Source organism: Neoarius graeffei, chromosome 3, assembly GCF_027579695.1.
Source record: "Neoarius graeffei isolate fNeoGra1 chromosome 3, fNeoGra1.pri, whole genome shotgun sequence".
Taxonomy (NCBI): domain Eukaryota; kingdom Metazoa; phylum Chordata; class Actinopteri; order Siluriformes; family Ariidae; genus Neoarius; species Neoarius graeffei.
Genome location: NC_083571.1, coordinates 45,564,390 through 45,582,352, shown reverse-complemented (window position 1 = coordinate 45,582,352; position 17,963 = coordinate 45,564,390). Strand labels below are relative to the sequence as shown.

The window sequence follows — 17,963 nt, the reverse complement described above, 5'->3', positions numbered from 1 at the left end:
AGCAATGCGAACTTTGTTGTGTGTTAGTGTTCGTGTATTTAGTCAGAGAGATAGGAAGATGTGTTCGTTTTCATTTAGTGTTATTCATTTGATATCATCGGATGTTATTGAGCTGTTAGCCTATTGTTACCTTAATTTTGTGACGTTTCATGATTAAAAAAAAAAAAAAAACATCCCCCCTTCTGGTTTTTTGACAAATCGCACCCTGTATATATATATATCAGTGGCGGCTGGTAGTCTTTCAAACAGGGGAGGCTGGTCGGTTACGATATTTCCAGATTTTAAAAGAAAAAACATAAATTTTGCCCATACTCTTGCCTCTGATCTGGCTGATTGTTGGCAGGGTCACAAACTGTGAAATAACAGGTTCTTTTGGCCCATTAGCCTACTGTCCAATATACATGATGGTGGTGTTGGGGGGGGGGGGGGGGGTATATTTTAACATTTTATATTTTAAAATTGTGGCATGTTGTTTAAAAATTGATCATTATTGAAAGCAGCTCTTTGTCAGGAACCTCAGCAGTAACAGCAGAGTGTTCTGGAATAGGCACAAGCACTGACCTTGGGGAGCCAAACATAGAGCTGGGTGACACACATTTCATTCAATGACACTTTCCCTATATTTTACTTATTTTGACTGAGAAATGTTTTATTGACAATTTTGATAACCCTTCACTTTTAATCCAGGTATGTAGTGTGAAATGTTCTCGGCTGTGTTTTTGTTTAAAAATGTTTTCCAAATTGTAGCTGTGTTTAATTCATATCCAGAAAAATATATATTCCAATATAATATAATCAGCATAAACATTTTAAATAGATTCTATATTTTTGGTCCATCCATGACATATTACTAAAGTAGCCTATTTACTGTTGTTGATGTGGGTCACTTGCTGTTAGCCAATTCACTTTCCCGTACCAGGAGAGCTGAAAGGAATGAGTATTATTCCCTACCTTTTTCACCAAGTCAATTTGAGGCGTTGGTCTCTTTAATTTTAATTTTTTCCTCGAAAGGAAGACTGGCAAATGGCTTCGCCAAAATTAAATCAGCAATGCTTGGCATCCGTGCGCAGCTTTCTTGCTAGCTGACTAGCCCCCTCAAGTTCAAGTTCAATCACTCAAATAAACGAAATTTCTGGAACTAAGATAGCAAACCTGACAACACTATATTTACACTTTATTTACAATGAAAATATATACAAACTAAAAAAGCTGGTAGAAACCGTATGTAATGAATGAAATCGAAATGTAAGCTGATCTCTTACAATACACCACAGCACTTGCGAATCCGCATGGGACTGAACTGAGATTCACCGCTGCCTGTCTATATTTGAAACGAGCTGTCAATCAAAGAAAATATCCGGCCGCTTTCACCAATCACCAGTCTCCTCGCGGAAACTGCCATGTCCCTCCCATGTGAGGCTCGGAGTCCGTGGGCGGGCGTTTTCGCAGTATTTGTCCAATAACCGTCTTGCATTTTGAGATTGAAAAGCGCATAGCTCCCAAATGCCATTGAAGTGCACTGAGGCTGGGAGTCCGTGGGAGTCCGTAGGCGGGCATTTTCGCAGTATTTGTCCAATAATCGTCTTGCATTTTGAGATTGAAAAGCGCATAGCTCCCAAATGCCATTGAAGTGCACTGAGGCTGCGCTGCATCACGCTGTCACAAGGGGGAGAAACTCACGCACACATTAAAGTTATAAGGGCATTTTTAGAGGAGGCTGAGCCTCCCTTGTTGTCTTAGAGCAATCGCCCGTGATAGATATATATATATATATATATATATATATATATATATATATATATATATGCACACATATATATACTGGACCTAGTCGCAGGAGTTAGTTGGTGTTATTCAAAAAGACAACCATGATTCACCTTGAGCGAGGCACCTAACTCCCAACTGCTCCCTGGATGCTGTTAGCATGGCTGCCCACTGCTCTGGGTATGTGTGTGTGCTCATTGCTCATGTGTGTGTGCATGTGTGTGTTCACTGCTTCAGATGGGTTAAATACAGAGAGGAATTTCACAAGCATGTGATGAATAAAGTTGTTGTTGTTCTTCTTCTTCTTCATGATTGTGAAACAGCCTAGATAGAAACAATAGTATTTCTGTAGAGTGAGCGCATTAATATTAACTTATCGTTCATGTTACAGCTGGAACTACTTTCTGAGCTGCACTGTTATTCAGACATAATGCACACCTTCTGACCTATTGTTATTATTATCATGCGTCCTTGAGCTCTTTTGGGCTTGTCTGTTGTCTATTAGGAGCTGAGAGAGAGAGTGTTGAGAGGAAAGTACCGTATCCCTTTCTACATGTCCACAGACTGTGAGAACCTGCTTAAGAGGCTGTTGGTGCTGAACCCCATCAAACGGGGCAGTTTAGAGGTAACGTTCCTGTTCTTTTTATTTGTTTCTTTATTAACAAATCCTTATTACTATTTGTTTACTGTTTGTGGTTGGTATGACTTTTTTTAGCAAATCATGAAGGATAAATGGATGAACGTGGGCCATGACGATGAGCAGCTGCAGCCTTATACGGAACCAGAGCCTGATTTCAGTGACAGTAAAAGGATCGGTAAATGCCTGCTACACTGTAAAAAATGTAACTTGCAAAATTGTTGAATGAAAAAAGGATGCTAAGTTGAATGAACAAATTTCCCTTCTAATTGTTCAAGTAACTAAAAAAAAATAGTTGAGACGCCTTTCCTTCACCACAAGTTCATAGGAATTGGAAAATTAAGTTAAGTGAACTTATATATTCAAGTGCTGATTGACGCCCCTTAACCGATGCCACTGCGCATGCGCACTTCACAAGTTCGAAAGTTTCAACGGTCGGGTGGAGTGAGAAGTCCGTGGAAACTGACACGAGACGTTGTACAGGAGTACAGACTAAGCTTTCCTCAACAGAGGCCAGGGAATTCCCTCCTTGTATGTCGGTATTTGTTTCTGTTTGTGTAATAATAGGCAAAGTGAAGTAGAACTTAAGTGTTGAGAGGTTTGTGTTAACTAAAAAATGTAATGCACACTAAATCATTGTAAAAAAAAAAAGTCAAGCCAACTTAAAAATGTAACGCAACCTGCTGCCAAAGGATTTTGAGTAAACTCAACTTAGAACCATGATGTGCCAACTTGCTCTTCTAAGTTAATTGGCATTATTATTTCAATTTATTTCAACTAAACAGTTTGTTGGACTGAACTTCTAAAGGCAAGTCAAGGCAACTCAACATAAAACAGAGCCTAATCTAGGGCGTGTAATACGCGATAATACACGTTTTTTATCTGTCTGTCGCACATCCACTTTTTGGGCACGAGAGTGATATCGCATATCTATTCATTGTGTCGCACATTTACAGTTAGGTCCATAAATATTTGGACAGAGACAACATTTTTCTAATTTTGGTTCTGTACATAACCACAATGAATTTTGAACAAAACAATTCAGATGCAGTTGAAGTTCAGACTTTTAGCTTTAATTCAGTGGGTTGAACAAAATGATTGCATAAAAATGTGAGGAACTAAAGCATTTTTTAAACACAATCCCTTCATTTCAGGGGCTCAAAAGTAATTGGACAAATTAAATAATTGTAAATAAAATTTTCATTTCTAATACTTGGTTGAAAACCCTTTGTTGGCAATGACTGCCTGAAGTCTTGAACTCATGGACGTCACCAGATGCTGTGTTTCCTCCTTTTTAATGCTCTGCCAGGCCTTTACTGCAGCGGTTTTCAGTTGCTGTTTGTTTGTGGGCCTTTCTGTCTGAAGTTTAGTCTTTAACAAGTGAAATGCATGCTCAATTGGGTTGAGATCAGGTGACTGACTTGGCCATTCAAGAATATTCCACTTCTTTGCTTTAATAAACTCCTGGGTTGCTTTGGCTTTATGTTTTAGGTCATTGTCCATCTGTATTATGAAACGCCGACCAATCAGTTTGGCTGGATTTGAGCACACAGTATGTCTCTGAATACCTCAGAATTCATCCGGCGGCTTCTGTCCTGTGTCACATCATCAATAAACACTAGTGACCCAGTGCCACTGGCAGCCATGCATGCCCAAGCCATCACACTGCCTCCACCGTGTTTTACAGATGATGTGGTATGCTTTGAGTATGAGCTGTACCACGCCTTCACCATACTTTTTTCTTTTCATCATTCTGGTAGAGGTTGATCTTGGTTTCATCTGTCCAAAGAATGTTCTTCCAGAACTGTGCTGGCTTTTTTAGATGTTTTTTAGCAAAGTCCAATCTAGCCTTTTTATTCTTGAGGCTTATGAGTGGCTTGCACCGTGCAGTGAACCCTCTGTATTTACTTTCATACAGTCTTCTCTTTATGGTAGATTTGGATATTGATAGGCCTACCTCCTGGAGAGTGTTGTTCACTTGGTTGGCTGTTGTGAAGGGGTTTCTCTTCACCATGGAAATTATTCTGCGATCATCCACCACTGTTGACTTCTGTGGGCGTCCAGGTCTTTTTGCATTGATGAGTTCACCAGTGCTTTCCTTCTTTCTCAGGATGTACCAAACTGTAGATTTTGCCACTCCTAATATTGTAGCAATTTCTCGGATGGGTTTTTTCTGTTTTCGCAGCTTAAGGATGGCTTGTTTCACCTGCATGGAGAGCTCCTTTGACCGCATGTTTTCTTCACAGAAAAATCTTCCAAATGCAAGCACCACACCTCAAATCAACTCCAGGCCTTTTATCTGCTTAATTGAGAATGACATAACGAAGGAATTGCCCACACCTGCCCATGAAATAGCCTTTGAGTCAATTGTCCAATTACTTTTGGTCCCTTTATAAACAGGGTGCCACATGTTAAGGAGCTGAAACTCCTAAACCCTTCATCCAATTTTAATGTGGATACCCTCAAATGAAAGCTGAAAGTCTGGACTTTGTCCATGCCCATTATATAACTATAACCTGAATATGTTTCAGTAAACAGGTAAAAACACAAAATTTGTGTCAGTGTCCAAATATATATGGACCTAACTGTATAAGTAGAGAGCGTGTAGTCGCGTTTTACTGAATCTTGTGCATATCAATTTGTCAGCACCAGCTAGCAAGCACTGCGGTAAATATAGCGTTGTTTACACACCAATCGGAAAATATTGGAAAGGACCGAAGTATTCTGAATGGTTTATTTAGCGGGTAAAACAGTTTTGTGAACTATTATATCATTGGTCACTGAACCGGAAAACAGTGTATCTCAACCAATCGTGTGAAGTGTTTTAAAAATACCCAAAAGCACATGGCATATCGTTCTGTCTCATCCAAACATAACAATGTCAAAACGCGTGGTCACGTTGAAAGACCTTTGGACGAAAAAAGAAAAAAGGGAACAAAACAAAGACACAGAAGCGACACAGAAGTGAGTATTATGTTATTAATCATATTCAAATAGTAAAGGTGCTTAGTTGATATATAAGACATATATAAGTTTGTGTACAAATATGATCTTAGAGTAATTATGTGACAGTGTGAAGACATACTAAGTCATTTGATTCTGATTGATAATGGTTTTTGAAGTTTGAATTTGATATTATTTTCCTAATGCCAATATACAATTAGTTTGATAATGTTTGGTATTATGTAAGTTTTACTTAAAAATATTATGAAATATATTTAATATGTTCTTGTGTAATTGTAGGTACTGTAAGATTGTAAATGATAGAGATGATATACTTTTTAGGAAGTCTGAATTTTGAGATTATCTCCAGTCATTTATGTCAAAATCTAGTTTAAACATAGGTAGATTGTTTTTCACTTTCATGAAAGGTGGTCTGAACAAAACAAATATGATAGCGTTTTTAAATATTTGATCGTGATTTTATTTTCTTCAGAAAGTCAGATTTTTCATCTTATTATTAATTAATAGTGGCAAGACTACATGGATTTTAGACTTAACTATATCAAATGATGTAATATTAACCTAGTCATATTTGAAATGCAACATTATACTACTGGTGGTCAAATTGGTAAAAATAGGCTAGTCACATGATTTATAGTAAAACAGTAACCTAGTCATATAACAGAAAACTAGTCATATTTGTAAGGTTTTGCAGTATATAATGCTTCATATAGTTTTTGATCTAAAATCTTTACATTTTTAAAGTTCAGATCTGATCATAATGTTTGTGCAATACTATAAACTGTGGATAAGTGTTTGCTGATATGGTTTTCATATCACTCTATTAAAGGATATGTACAGTATAGTGCCATAATTATGATATTATATAGATTAACATCTGATATGAAAGTTTGTTACATGCATTTAGTTTTATTAATAAAACTGTTCTGTTTATAGATGTACTCTTGAAAATATCTGCCAATGTATTACTTATTTTTCTGTCCCCACTAACTGGAACAAATGAGGGATATTTTTACCCATGCTAATATTTTCTGTCCCCTGTTTCTACAACTAGTGAGGGATCTGTCCCCTATTTTCAAATTCCTAGATTAGGCTCTGTAAAATACTCTTCTATGTGAACTTAAAAAAAAAACATTTTGGGGCGTTGTGGCTCAGGTGGATAAGGCACCATACCATAAATCCGGGGACCTGGGTTCAATTCCGACCCGAGGTCATTTCCTAATCCCTCCCTGTCTCTCTCCTGCTCATTTCCTGTCTCTACACTGTCCTATCCAATAAAGGTGGAAAAAGCCCCCAAAAAAGAATAATTTAGAATAACTTAATGTTTTTTGTGCCAACTTGCTTTTCCAAGTTAATTGGAATGATTATTTCAATTTATTTCAACATCACAATTTGAATGCACTGAACTTGCTAAATAAAGTAAGGTCAACATAAAATACTCATCTGTGTCGACTTAAAAGCGCAAGTCAGCACAACTATTTGGCCCGGAGTTGAGTTTACTCAAAATCCTTTGGCAGCAGGTTCCGTTACATTTTTAAGTTGGCTTGACTAATTTTTTTTTTAGTGTACAACACTCTCATACTACAGATTAATCAGAATGTTATACTGTCGGTCAGGACATTGATGTAGCAGATTTTTCTTCCTGATTACTCTGTCCCAAATACTACAATTCATGTATAACTCTTATTACTGGGATATTACTTCACCACAATACTTCTGCGCATTGTAGTTAAATTGTTAAATAATTGTACTTCAATTCTTAAATAGCTGATTACTTGTTAGGAGCAGGAAAAACACTGAAATGTGTAGGACAGGGGGTACGCCAGGATCAGAGTTGACAACTTGTGTACTAGATCATGTCACAATATCCTAAGAAATATCCAGTATGCTAGAATCTGTTCTTAAGACTTTGATGGTCATGATTTTCAGACATTATAGCTTCAGTGGATAAAGGATGACTAGTTTTCAATTTAAAAAAGGAATGTCATTTGAACAGATGTCATCCAGATGTAGATTTGGATCCCTAATGAGTCTACAGTATCAAGGTCAAATGATCTACTGAAGCAAAGGGGAATCTTGAGCATAAACTGTTTTAGGGAAGGTCAAATCTTTAGAGTATCCATATGAGGCTATCCACAACAGCAGGAGGTTAGTTATAAGTGCAAAAAGCTCTAAGCAAAAGTAGCACATCAAGATAAATCAGGCAGTAGAAGTGTGTCAGGTTCAGGCACTAGCATCATCCATCATCACTCTTTAAACGTACACATACAGTGTATATGTACAGAGAGAAAGCTGCTGCGATTATAAGGGCTCAAGTTTTAAAAAAGAAACATCTGCAAGTAGAGAATGTTTGCAGAAATAGCATTCAAATCATCAAGTAATGGAATAAAGCATTAATTATCCAGTGTTTACTGTCCTTGTACAACCCCGATTCCAAAAAAGTTGGGACAAAGTACAAATTGTAAATAAAAACGGAATGCAATAATTTACAAATCTCAAAAACTGATATTGTATTCACAATAGAACATAGACAACATATCAAATGTCGAAAGTGAGACATTTTGAAATTTCATGCCAAATATTGGCTCATTTGAAATTTCATGACAGCAACACATCTCAAAAAAGTTGGGACAGGGCAATAAGAGGCTGGAAAAGTTAAAGGTACAAAAAAGGAACAGCTGGAGGACCAAATTGCAACTCATTAGGTCAATTGGCAATAGGTCATTAACATGACTGGGTATAAAAAGAGCATCTTGGAGTGGCAGCGGCTCTCAGAAGTAAAGATGGGAAGACGATCACCAATCCCCCTAATTCTGCGCCGACAAATAGTGGAGCAATATCAGAAAGGAGTTCGACAGTGTAAAATTGCAAACAGTTTGAACATATCATCATCTACAGTGCATATCATCATCAAAAGATTCAGAGAATCTGGAAGAATCTCTGTGCATAAGGGTCAAGGCCGGAAAACCATACTGAGTGCCCGTGATCTTCAGGCCCTTAGACAGCACTGCATCACATACAGGCATGCTTCTGTATTGGAAATCACAAAATGGGCTCAGGAATATTTCCAGAGAACATTATCTGTGAACACAATTCACCGTGCCATCCGCCGTTGCCAGCTAAAACTCTATAGTTCAAAGAAGAAGCTGTATCTAAACATGATCGAGAAGCGCAGACGTCTTCTCTGGGCCAAGGCTCATTTAAAATGGACTGTGGCAAAGTGGAAAACTGTTCTGTGGTCAGACGAATCAAAATTTGAAGTTCTTTATGTAAATCAGGGACGCCGTGTCATTCGGACTAAAGAGGAGAAGGGCGACCCAAGTTGTTATCAGCGCTCAGTTCAGAAGCCTGCATCTCTGATGGTATGGGGTTGCATTAGGGCGTGTGGCATGGGCAGCTTACACATCTGGAAAGACACCATCAATGCTGAAAGGTATATCCAGGTTCTAGAGCAACATATGCTCCCATCCAGACGACGTCTCTTTCAGGGAAGACCTTGCATTTTCCAACATGACAATGCCAAACCACATACTGCATCAATTACAGCATCATGGCTGTGTAGAAGAAGGGTCCGGGTACTGAACTGGCCAGCCTGCAGTCCAGATCTTTCACCCATAGAAAACATTTGGCACATCATAAAACGGAAGATACGACAAAAAAGACCTCAGACAGTTGAGCAACTAGAATCCTACATTAGACAAGAATGGGTTAACATTCCTATCCCTAAACTTGAGCAACTTGTCTCCTCAGTCCCCAGATGTTTACAGACTGTTGTAAAGAGAAAAGGGGATGTCTCACAGTGGTAAACATGGCCTTGTCCCAACTTTTTTGAGATGTGTTGTTGTCATGAAATTTAAAATCACCTAATTTTTCTCTTTAAATGATACATTTTCTCAGTTTAAACATTTGATATGTCATCTGTGTTCTATTCTGAATAAAATATGGAATTTTGAAACTTCCACATCATTGCATTCCATTTTTATTTACAATTTGTACTTTGTCCCAACTTTTTTGGAATCGGGGTTGTATCATGTGCAGGGTTTTATTCAGAATATAATGCATAATACAACTTCTGACACTCTTATTTCAGATTCACTGTTTGTGGTCACATATTCACTTACACAAGAAAATCTAGGTGCATTAAGATTTCTGTGGTAGGATGACTATTGAATTACAGCGTTCACGTGGATTTCATGAAACCTTGATTATTATTGAATTACATACTTATTCGATTAGAGTCCTGGTGGATTGCATGATTTCAGAAGTATTTCTGTTGTTTTTAGGAGTCTGTGTGTGTGGTGTGTTTCCACCATCTTCTGGTGATCCATGACAATCATTTGTTCATATGGAGTGAGATGAATTGTATTGTAGTGTTTCTCTGGGAGTATTTCATATATGACCATAATTATAGTAAAGAACAATCTAGTAGGCACTAAGTAGTTTCATTGTTCAAACTCTTTGCTTTCATCATTATCTGTATGAGTATTTTAGGTTTAAGTGCTCCGATAATTGTGATTTTGAATAGAGATCGCTGAGGGAGCTCATCTCTGCTCTCTGTGTTCCTCAGAGCTGATGGTGACTATGGGATTCCCAAAGGATGAAATCACAGAGGCTCTCAAGGGACAGAAATACAATGACGTCATGGCTACTTATCTCTTATTAGGAAGAAAACCTCCAGAGGTTAGCACACAAGAGGAGAAGGAGATCAGTATGTGTGTTACAACACTGAGAAGAGTGTCAGTGTCATAATGGATACAGTGGATTAATGAATTGTTCAGTATTTTGACACAAAGAGAGAAAAAAAAAAGCAGATTTCTATAATGCAGCAATATACAAAGCATACCAAGAAATCTGGGCAGTAAAGGTGGCTAGTTTGTATAAGATCAGCATTTAAGTATTTTGTCTGTAACACAGCTATCTAACCCTTATAATTAGAGAAAGTTGTGATATCAGACAGGTTGTGTTTTTGCTGTCCGTCACACTCACTGAGGTGATGCAGTACAGTAGTGATTGCAGAGGTGGGCTGAAATGTGCTATTGATTTTTCTTATCATGTTAGTCCTTGGAGAGCCAAAGCTCTCGGATTAATCACAATACAAATTTATGACTATTCGAATCGGTGAAATAAAAAATTAGTCGTGATTATCAGGCTGTGGAATCTTAGTTTTTCCTCGCTGTAATTGCATTGTTTAGACAACAGAGGTCTGTCTAAATAACATATATTAGCAGGAATACATGTGACTTCGGCAGCACGGTGGTGTAGTGGTTAGCGCTGTCGCCTCACAGCAAGAAGGCCCTGGGTTCGAGCCCCGGGGCCGGCGAGGGCCTTTCTGTGTGGAGTTTGCATGTTCTCCCCGTGTCCGCGTGGGTTTCCTCCGGGTACTCCGGTTTCCCCCACAGTCCAAAGACATGCAGGTTAGGTTAACTGGTGACTCTAAATTGACCGTAGGTGTGAATGTGAGTGTGAATGGTTGTCTGTGTCTGTGTCAGCCCTGTGATGACCTGGCGACTTGTCCAGGGTGTACCCCGCCTTTCGCCCGTAGTCAGCTGGGATAGGCTCCAGCTTGCCTGCGACCCTGTAGAAGGATAAAGCGGCTAGAGATAATGAGATGAGAGATGAGACATGTGACTTCACCCTAGGCAGAAGTAACACAGAGCAAAACCCACACAAAAGAAAAAAAAAGATCTAAATGGGAAAGAGCTGTTGTGTGATTGTACAAATAGATTTAACAAGAAATCAGACCTGCTGAAAGCTGAAGAAAATGGAGGTAGTACTAATGTTCATAAAACTTAGTACAAAAAGCCTACTTTTTTTAATTTTTTTATTTTTATTTATTTATTTTCTTTTTCTATTTTCATTTTATTTATTTATTTTTTGTGTGTGTGTTTGTGTAGTTTGATGTTTGTTTGAGTGTTTTGTCCGCCGGTTGTGGTGTAGCTCCGGACCCAGTTTTGGGCGTTGGTTCCCTCCAGGCCTTGGTTCGCTGTGGGCGATGCCTGTGCTCCCAGCTATGGACTGCAGTGAGCTCATTGCTCATTTTACATCGTGGTTGTCCAGCGCTCTGTGCTTTAACGCTTGGCGTGATGTTCCGAGCGATGTTGCTCGGTGGTGTCGCGGCGGCTGTGCAGGCGGTTTGGGACACACCAGCGCTCTGCGTGGCGGAGCTTCTCTGCTCGCTTTGTGGATCCATGGCGTGGTGCTCGAGCGATGTTGCTGGCGGCGTCACGGCAGCGGTGCTGGAGATGTGGGACTCGTTTTTATGCGCCTTTTGGTGGGACTGTGGCTGCTACACCACGGGAATTACATCCTGACCCCTACTTGGTGGACTTTTTATTTTATTTAATTATTTTTTTCCTTTATTATTTATTTTTTTATTTTTTTATTTTTTCCTTGTCTATATTGTAAAGCGTCCTTGGGTTTCTTGAAAGGCGCTATATAAATCTAACTTATTATTATTATTATTATTATTGTTGTTAACCTTTTCCATTTTTAATAAAATTAATATTTTAGTTCATAGGCTATTATATTTTCCTCCAACCTTTACAGATGTGGGTAGATAATTATTGTTGCTTATTAAGAAAATGAAACAAAAGGGTTTTTTTATTTAACAAAAGGAATAAAGAAGTTGATAAAGAATAAGAAAATACATGTATTTTTTGGGAATAAAATGTATTCAATAATTTTTTTTTTCAGAAGTATCATAGGAAAATTGAATCATGAACCCACGGTCGCATTTCTCTCCCTCTCCTCTCCCTTATCTTCCCTGCTTTGCTCCTCTCGTCTCGTCTGTCTATACTTTTGAGAGACTCTCTCCGCACTGCTCTCCAAACTAAAAATCATGTAATTGATAAATTCGTCTCTCAACGCAATTGACACAATTTTCTCGACGAGGAGCCTGGGTTTGGGGGAACCGTCCTGTCCTGCCGGAATGTTCACAGCTGGCTACATGATGGACACGTGGGAGAAGTGGCAGGTCGTGTGCCTGGCGGTTCTTTCTGTGGAGGGCATTGAAGACATCTACCTATTCGGAACCATGATTACAGGTCTTTTGCTGATTGGATTAGGCATTGCCCTGGTTTATTGAGGAAATCAGAAAACGGTGACATCTGTTCAAAGCCCCATAAAGCTGCCCGACATGATTGAAGCAGTGGGCAGAGCTGTCGGCACTCAGACTGTGGCTATTTAGAACTTGAACCGCAACATGGATAACATCATGGAAAAGCTTTTGGCTTTGCAAAGGAAAATGGATCAATTCAGAGACCAGAATGGACAAACAGAGTAGTCGTGTAAAAGAATGGGTCTACTCGCCCCAAGACCAAACAATCCCAATCTTATCTGCTTTTGGCCCCCTCAGACAGCACTGGCCTCGGTCAAGGCCGTTGCTGGAGCAACAACTCCCCCTGAAGATCACTGCAGTGAGACGCTCTTGCATTCCTTCCCCCACTTCCCACGGTTGCCGCTTTTTACCCCCAGTGTGACAAGCGGGTGCACGACCAGCGCCGTCATGGCTGCAGGAACAGACGGCTGCTTGCTTGCGCTGGGTTACCTCCACCCCTCCCCCTTACCCCCCTCCCCTGATCGCACCCCCCCCACCCCCCTCACCCCTCAAGTTTCAGGTTTTCATGTTGTAAAGTGTACTTATTTTGTGCTTATGTGCTGAGGTGTTTTTTTAATGTTCCCACACTGTACTCCCCACAGGAGCATAGTGTGGGGGTTGCTTTTTCTCCTCCCCTCTCCTCATGTTACTCTGTATTTTTCTTTCCATCCCTGTCTTCCTGTCCTGTCTACTCCCCCTCTGTCAGTTGTATGTATGTGTATATGTACGGAGGAGTTGATGGCCAATTTCGCTGGTACTTGTGAGTAGTGACAATAAAGGGTTCATTCATTCATTCATTCATTCAATATTGTGAATCGAATTGAATCATGAATCGGGTGAATCGTTACATGCTGAGCATTATCTCAAGCACTCGGTTCAGTTTACTGGGTCTGTATCCAGGTCACCGTCCACCAATTGATGACCCAGTGCAAATCTTTCAATGCAGTTACATTTCCCAAGAGGAATTTAACTTGGAACAAGGATTTTAAATTCATCCGGCAGCCTGATTAGAACATTTATTAGACTGACCATATGTTTCACATTCCTGTTGTGGTGAAAATTTGGGAGCCGTTATGTGTTGTTCAAAATGCTTAACAAAGTTAATACACTAACATGATTAAGTACCAAACTAAACCAGTTGTAGAACAAGGAAAATACATGCATTGAATACATGGATCACATAGCATATAGATTTACAAGATGCTACAGTACTAGTGCATCGCAAACAATTTGAATATTGTGAAAAAGTTCTTTTTTAAATAATTTAATTTAAACAAGTAACCTTTCATATCTTCTATATTCATTACACATAAAGTCAAATGTTTCAAGCCTTTTTTTTTTGCTTAATTTTGATGATATAGCTTAGGAAAATCAGAAATCTAGCATCTCTTTTTATTCGACTATTTCCTAAGATCAGTCCAAAAAGGATTTACAATACAGAAGTGTCCAACTTCTGAAAAGTATGTTCTTTTACATGCTCAATACTTGGTTGGGGCTTCTTTACCACAAATTACTGCATCAATGTGGTGTGGCATGGAGGCAATCAGCCTGTGGTGCTGCTGAGGTGTTACTGAAGCTCAGGTTGCTTTGATAGTGGCCTTTAGCGCGTCTGTATTTTTGGGCCAGGTGTTTCTCATCTTCCTCTCGACAATACCCCATAGATTCTCTCTGGGGTTCTGGTCAGACGAGTTGGCTGGCCAATCAAGCACAGTAATATCATGGTCAGCAAGCCATTTGGTAGTAGTTTTGATACTGTGGGCATGTGCTAAGTCCTGCTGGAAAAGAAATCGACATCTCCATAAAGCTTGTCAGCAGATGGAAGCATGAAGTGCTCTAAAATCTCCTGGTAGACAGCTGCATTGACTTTGGACTTGATAAAACACAGTGGACCAACACCAGCAGATGACATGGCACCCCAAATCATCACAGACTGTGGAAACTTCACACTGGGCTTCAAACACTTTGGATTCTGTGCCTCTCCACTCTTCCTCCAGACTCTAGGACCTTGATTTCCAAGTGAAATGCAAAATTTATTTTCATCTGAAGAAGGCTTTGGACCACTGAGCAACAGTCCAGTTCTGTCTCTGATTAGCCCAGGTAAGACACTTCTGACGTTGTCTCTGGTTCAGGAGGGACTTGATAATAGGAATGTGACAGTTGTAGCCCCTTTCCTGAAGACATCTGTGCGTGATAGCTCTTGATGCACTGACACCAGCCTCAGTCCACTCCTTGTGAAGCTCTCCCAAGTTCTTATATTGACTTTTTTTGACAATCCTCTCAAGGCTGTGGTCATCCCTGTTGCTTGTGCACCTTTTCCAGCCAGCCTTTTCAGCAATGACCTTCTATGGCTTACCCTCCTTGTGGAGGGTGTCGATGATCGTCTTCTGGCCAACTGGTAAGTCAGCAGTCTTCCCTGTGATTGTGGTTGTGTGGACTGAACTAGACCAAGAGATAGACTGTATTTTATACAGTTTTACGCAAACTTTTTTTTTTTCTGTAGGCCATAATTATCAAAATTAAAATAGAAAAATGCTTGAAACGTTTTGGTTTACGTGTAATGGGTCTACAATATATTAAATGTTCACTTTCTTAATAAACTGCTGGAGAATATTGAACTTTTTCATGATATACTAATTGTTTGAGATGCACTAGTATGTGCTCATTGAGTGAGTCATTGCCGAGAAAGTCATTACACTCAGTTGACATCAGTATTCCAGTTTATTTATTAGTGTCTATTTTATAACATAAAAATATTTTTTATTTTATTTTTATCTATTTTATATCATATATTTTAAAATATAATAATGTGTACTATATTATGTGAACATCAAAGCAACATGAAAAAAGCAAACATGTTTTGTTTTTGTTTTTATTGAGATTGAAGGCATTGAGTCTGTGCCCATCAGCAATCTCTGTCCGAGGCCACGCCCTACCAGTGACATCAATACCAGCACTAGCCAGTCCCCTTCACACTCCAAAGTCCAGCGCAGTATATCGGCCAATCAAAAGCAGCAGCGGCGGTTTAGCGATCACGGTGGGGATGACATAAAACCAAGTAAAGTAACAAAGCTTTCGCTTTCCTCTGTGTGTCAGTGCAGCATGCTGAGTGTCCTCTGCTCTCAGATATGGACTGCTTTAGTATGGACAGCATGATAAGTGAATGGCTTTACCATGTTCCTACTTGACTTCAATGTATTTTATCATTTGTATCGTATTTGATTATTTAATATTTACAGTGCCCTCCACAAGTGGCACTCCTTGTAAAAATTTGTAAAATGGTTCGAAAAAATCCACCTTTTGGTGAAGTATCTTCATCTCACACTGAAAAAATAAGAAAAACCCAACCTTTAATTGAAATAAATTTATTCAGGAAAATAAAAACCAAATCCCTCATCAATAAATTATTATTTTCAACAAAAAAACACGTACCACTATTACTGGCACCCCTGAATTTAACACTTTGTATAACCTCCCTTTGCCAGTAAAACAGCACCGAGTCTCTCCTACAACATTCTATAAGGTTGGAGATACAGAGCAGGGCATCCGAGACCATTCCTCTTTACATAATCTTTCCAGATCATCCGGGGTCCTCGGCCCTCTCTTGTGCTCTCTCCTCTTCAGCTTCACCCCACAGGTTTTCAATGGGGTTCAGGTCAGGGGACTGAGATGGCCATGGGAGAAGCTTGATTCTGTGGTCAGCGAGCCATTTTTGTGTTGATTTGGACATGTGCTTCGGATCATTGTCCTGCTGGAAGATCCAGTGACCACCCAGTTTTAGTTTCCTGACAGAAGCAGCCAGATTCTGGTTTAAAATGTCCTGGTATTTCATGGAGTCCATGATGCCATGTACCCTAACAAAGTTTCCAGGGCCTTTGGAGGAAAAACAGCCCCAAAACATCACAGAACTTCCACCATATTTTACAATTGGGATCGGATTCTTTTCATTATAGCCATTCTTCTTTTTACGCCAAACCCACCTTGAGTGTTTTTCACCAGAAAGCTCCATTTTTGTTTCATCAGACCATAGAACACAGTTCCAGTCAAAGTTGTAGTAGCATTTTGCAAATTTCAGGTGCTTATGTTTGTGCTTAACTGAGAGAAAAGGCTTTTTTTTCTGGCAAACCTTCCAAATAATCTGTTGGCATGGAGGTGGCATCTGATGGTGGTTTTAGAGACTTGGAAACCCCACAATTTTACTTTCCCTTGTAATTCACTAACAGTGATCCTTGGGGATTTTTTGCCTCTCTTACCCTCCTCCTCACTGTATTTGTAGGCAAATAAACTTGGGTCCTCTTCCAGGTAAGTTTGTAACAGTTCCAGTTGGTGTCCACTTTTTTATTATTATTACCCCAACAGTAGAAATGAACATTTTCAGGTGAGTAGTGTTTAAATAATCGTTCCCAGACTTATGAAGGTCAACACACTTCTCCCTCATTTGGTTTGTGTGTTCTGTTATCTTTCCCGTGTTGATGGATGACAAAGGGAATTTGGCCCCTGTGTCACCTCATATTTGTACCCCATAACAGAAACAGGAAGACAGGGATTACAGCTCGAAAGTTCCTACACACTCCAGTCAACTCAAAAATGTACAATTTAAATGGGAAACATGCTTCAGTTACATTGTGTTGACTATAATTTCCAGGGGTGCCAATAATAGTGGCACGTGTTTTTGTTGAAAATAATTATTTCTTGATGAGGGATTTAATAATAAATATCTTGAATAAATTTATTTAAAATTAAAGGTTGGATTTTTCTCATTTTTTTCAGTGTGCAATGAAGCTACTTCAAAAGGTGAATTTTTACCCTTTTTAGTAATCTTTACAAAGGGTGCCAATAATTGTGGAGGGCTGTGTGTGTGTGTGTGTGTATATATATATATATATATATATATATATATATATATATATATATATATATTTTTTTTTTTTTTTAATTTACATGAGCGTTTTACTGGGAAATATCCCTCTCGTATTTTTCATACAAGCTACATCCAGGACATGGAGGACCAAAACTGTGACATAATTCTCTATACGTCACTTGTGCGGAAATTGATGAGCTGTTTTGATAAATTTGGGTAATTTTTGTTTGTGAATGTGTCTGTATAATAAAAAGAAAACCACACGTTTGCTTGAAGATATGAAATTTATCTTCTCGTGTTGAAAAACTCGCATTTTTCATACAAAATGCATCGCGGATCTGAGTGACATAATTAAATAATATTGGCTGGCGTTGAGTGGGATATCAGATACATTCCATTCAGCTAGCATGATACTGAATGAGTCGAAAACGAGATCATAGCTGATAGCCTAGTTGTAGAGTAGCCAATCAGAGCTTATACGGTACATATATGAGATTGCGTGATGTATAGACCCCTTGCACTGACGTCACCCGAAACCGGAAGTAAACAAGCCCTGCGCCATATTGGAAGACCAACAAACTCGTGATTGGGGGAAATAACGGCAGCGGTATGTGAACCCACGAGAATAAAGTGGAGTGGTAAAC

General features: G+C 39.2%; 1 protein-coding gene across 1 annotated transcript in view; it reads left to right on the top strand.

Moving 5' to 3' along the window:
- Window positions 1-17,963, top strand: part of LOC132882558 (serine/threonine-protein kinase MARK1-like) — a 141,474-nt gene that overhangs the window by 111,298 nt on the left and 12,213 nt on the right. The window contains exons 8-11 of the mRNA XM_060915651.1: window positions 2,270-2,389; window positions 2,480-2,579; window positions 9,933-10,045; window positions 15,339-15,516. Coding sequence (XP_060771634.1) covers window positions 2,270-2,389; window positions 2,480-2,579; window positions 9,933-10,045; window positions 15,339-15,516 — 511 coding nt within the window. The remainder of the gene's footprint in view (window positions 1-2,269; window positions 2,390-2,479; window positions 2,580-9,932; window positions 10,046-15,338; window positions 15,517-17,963) is intronic.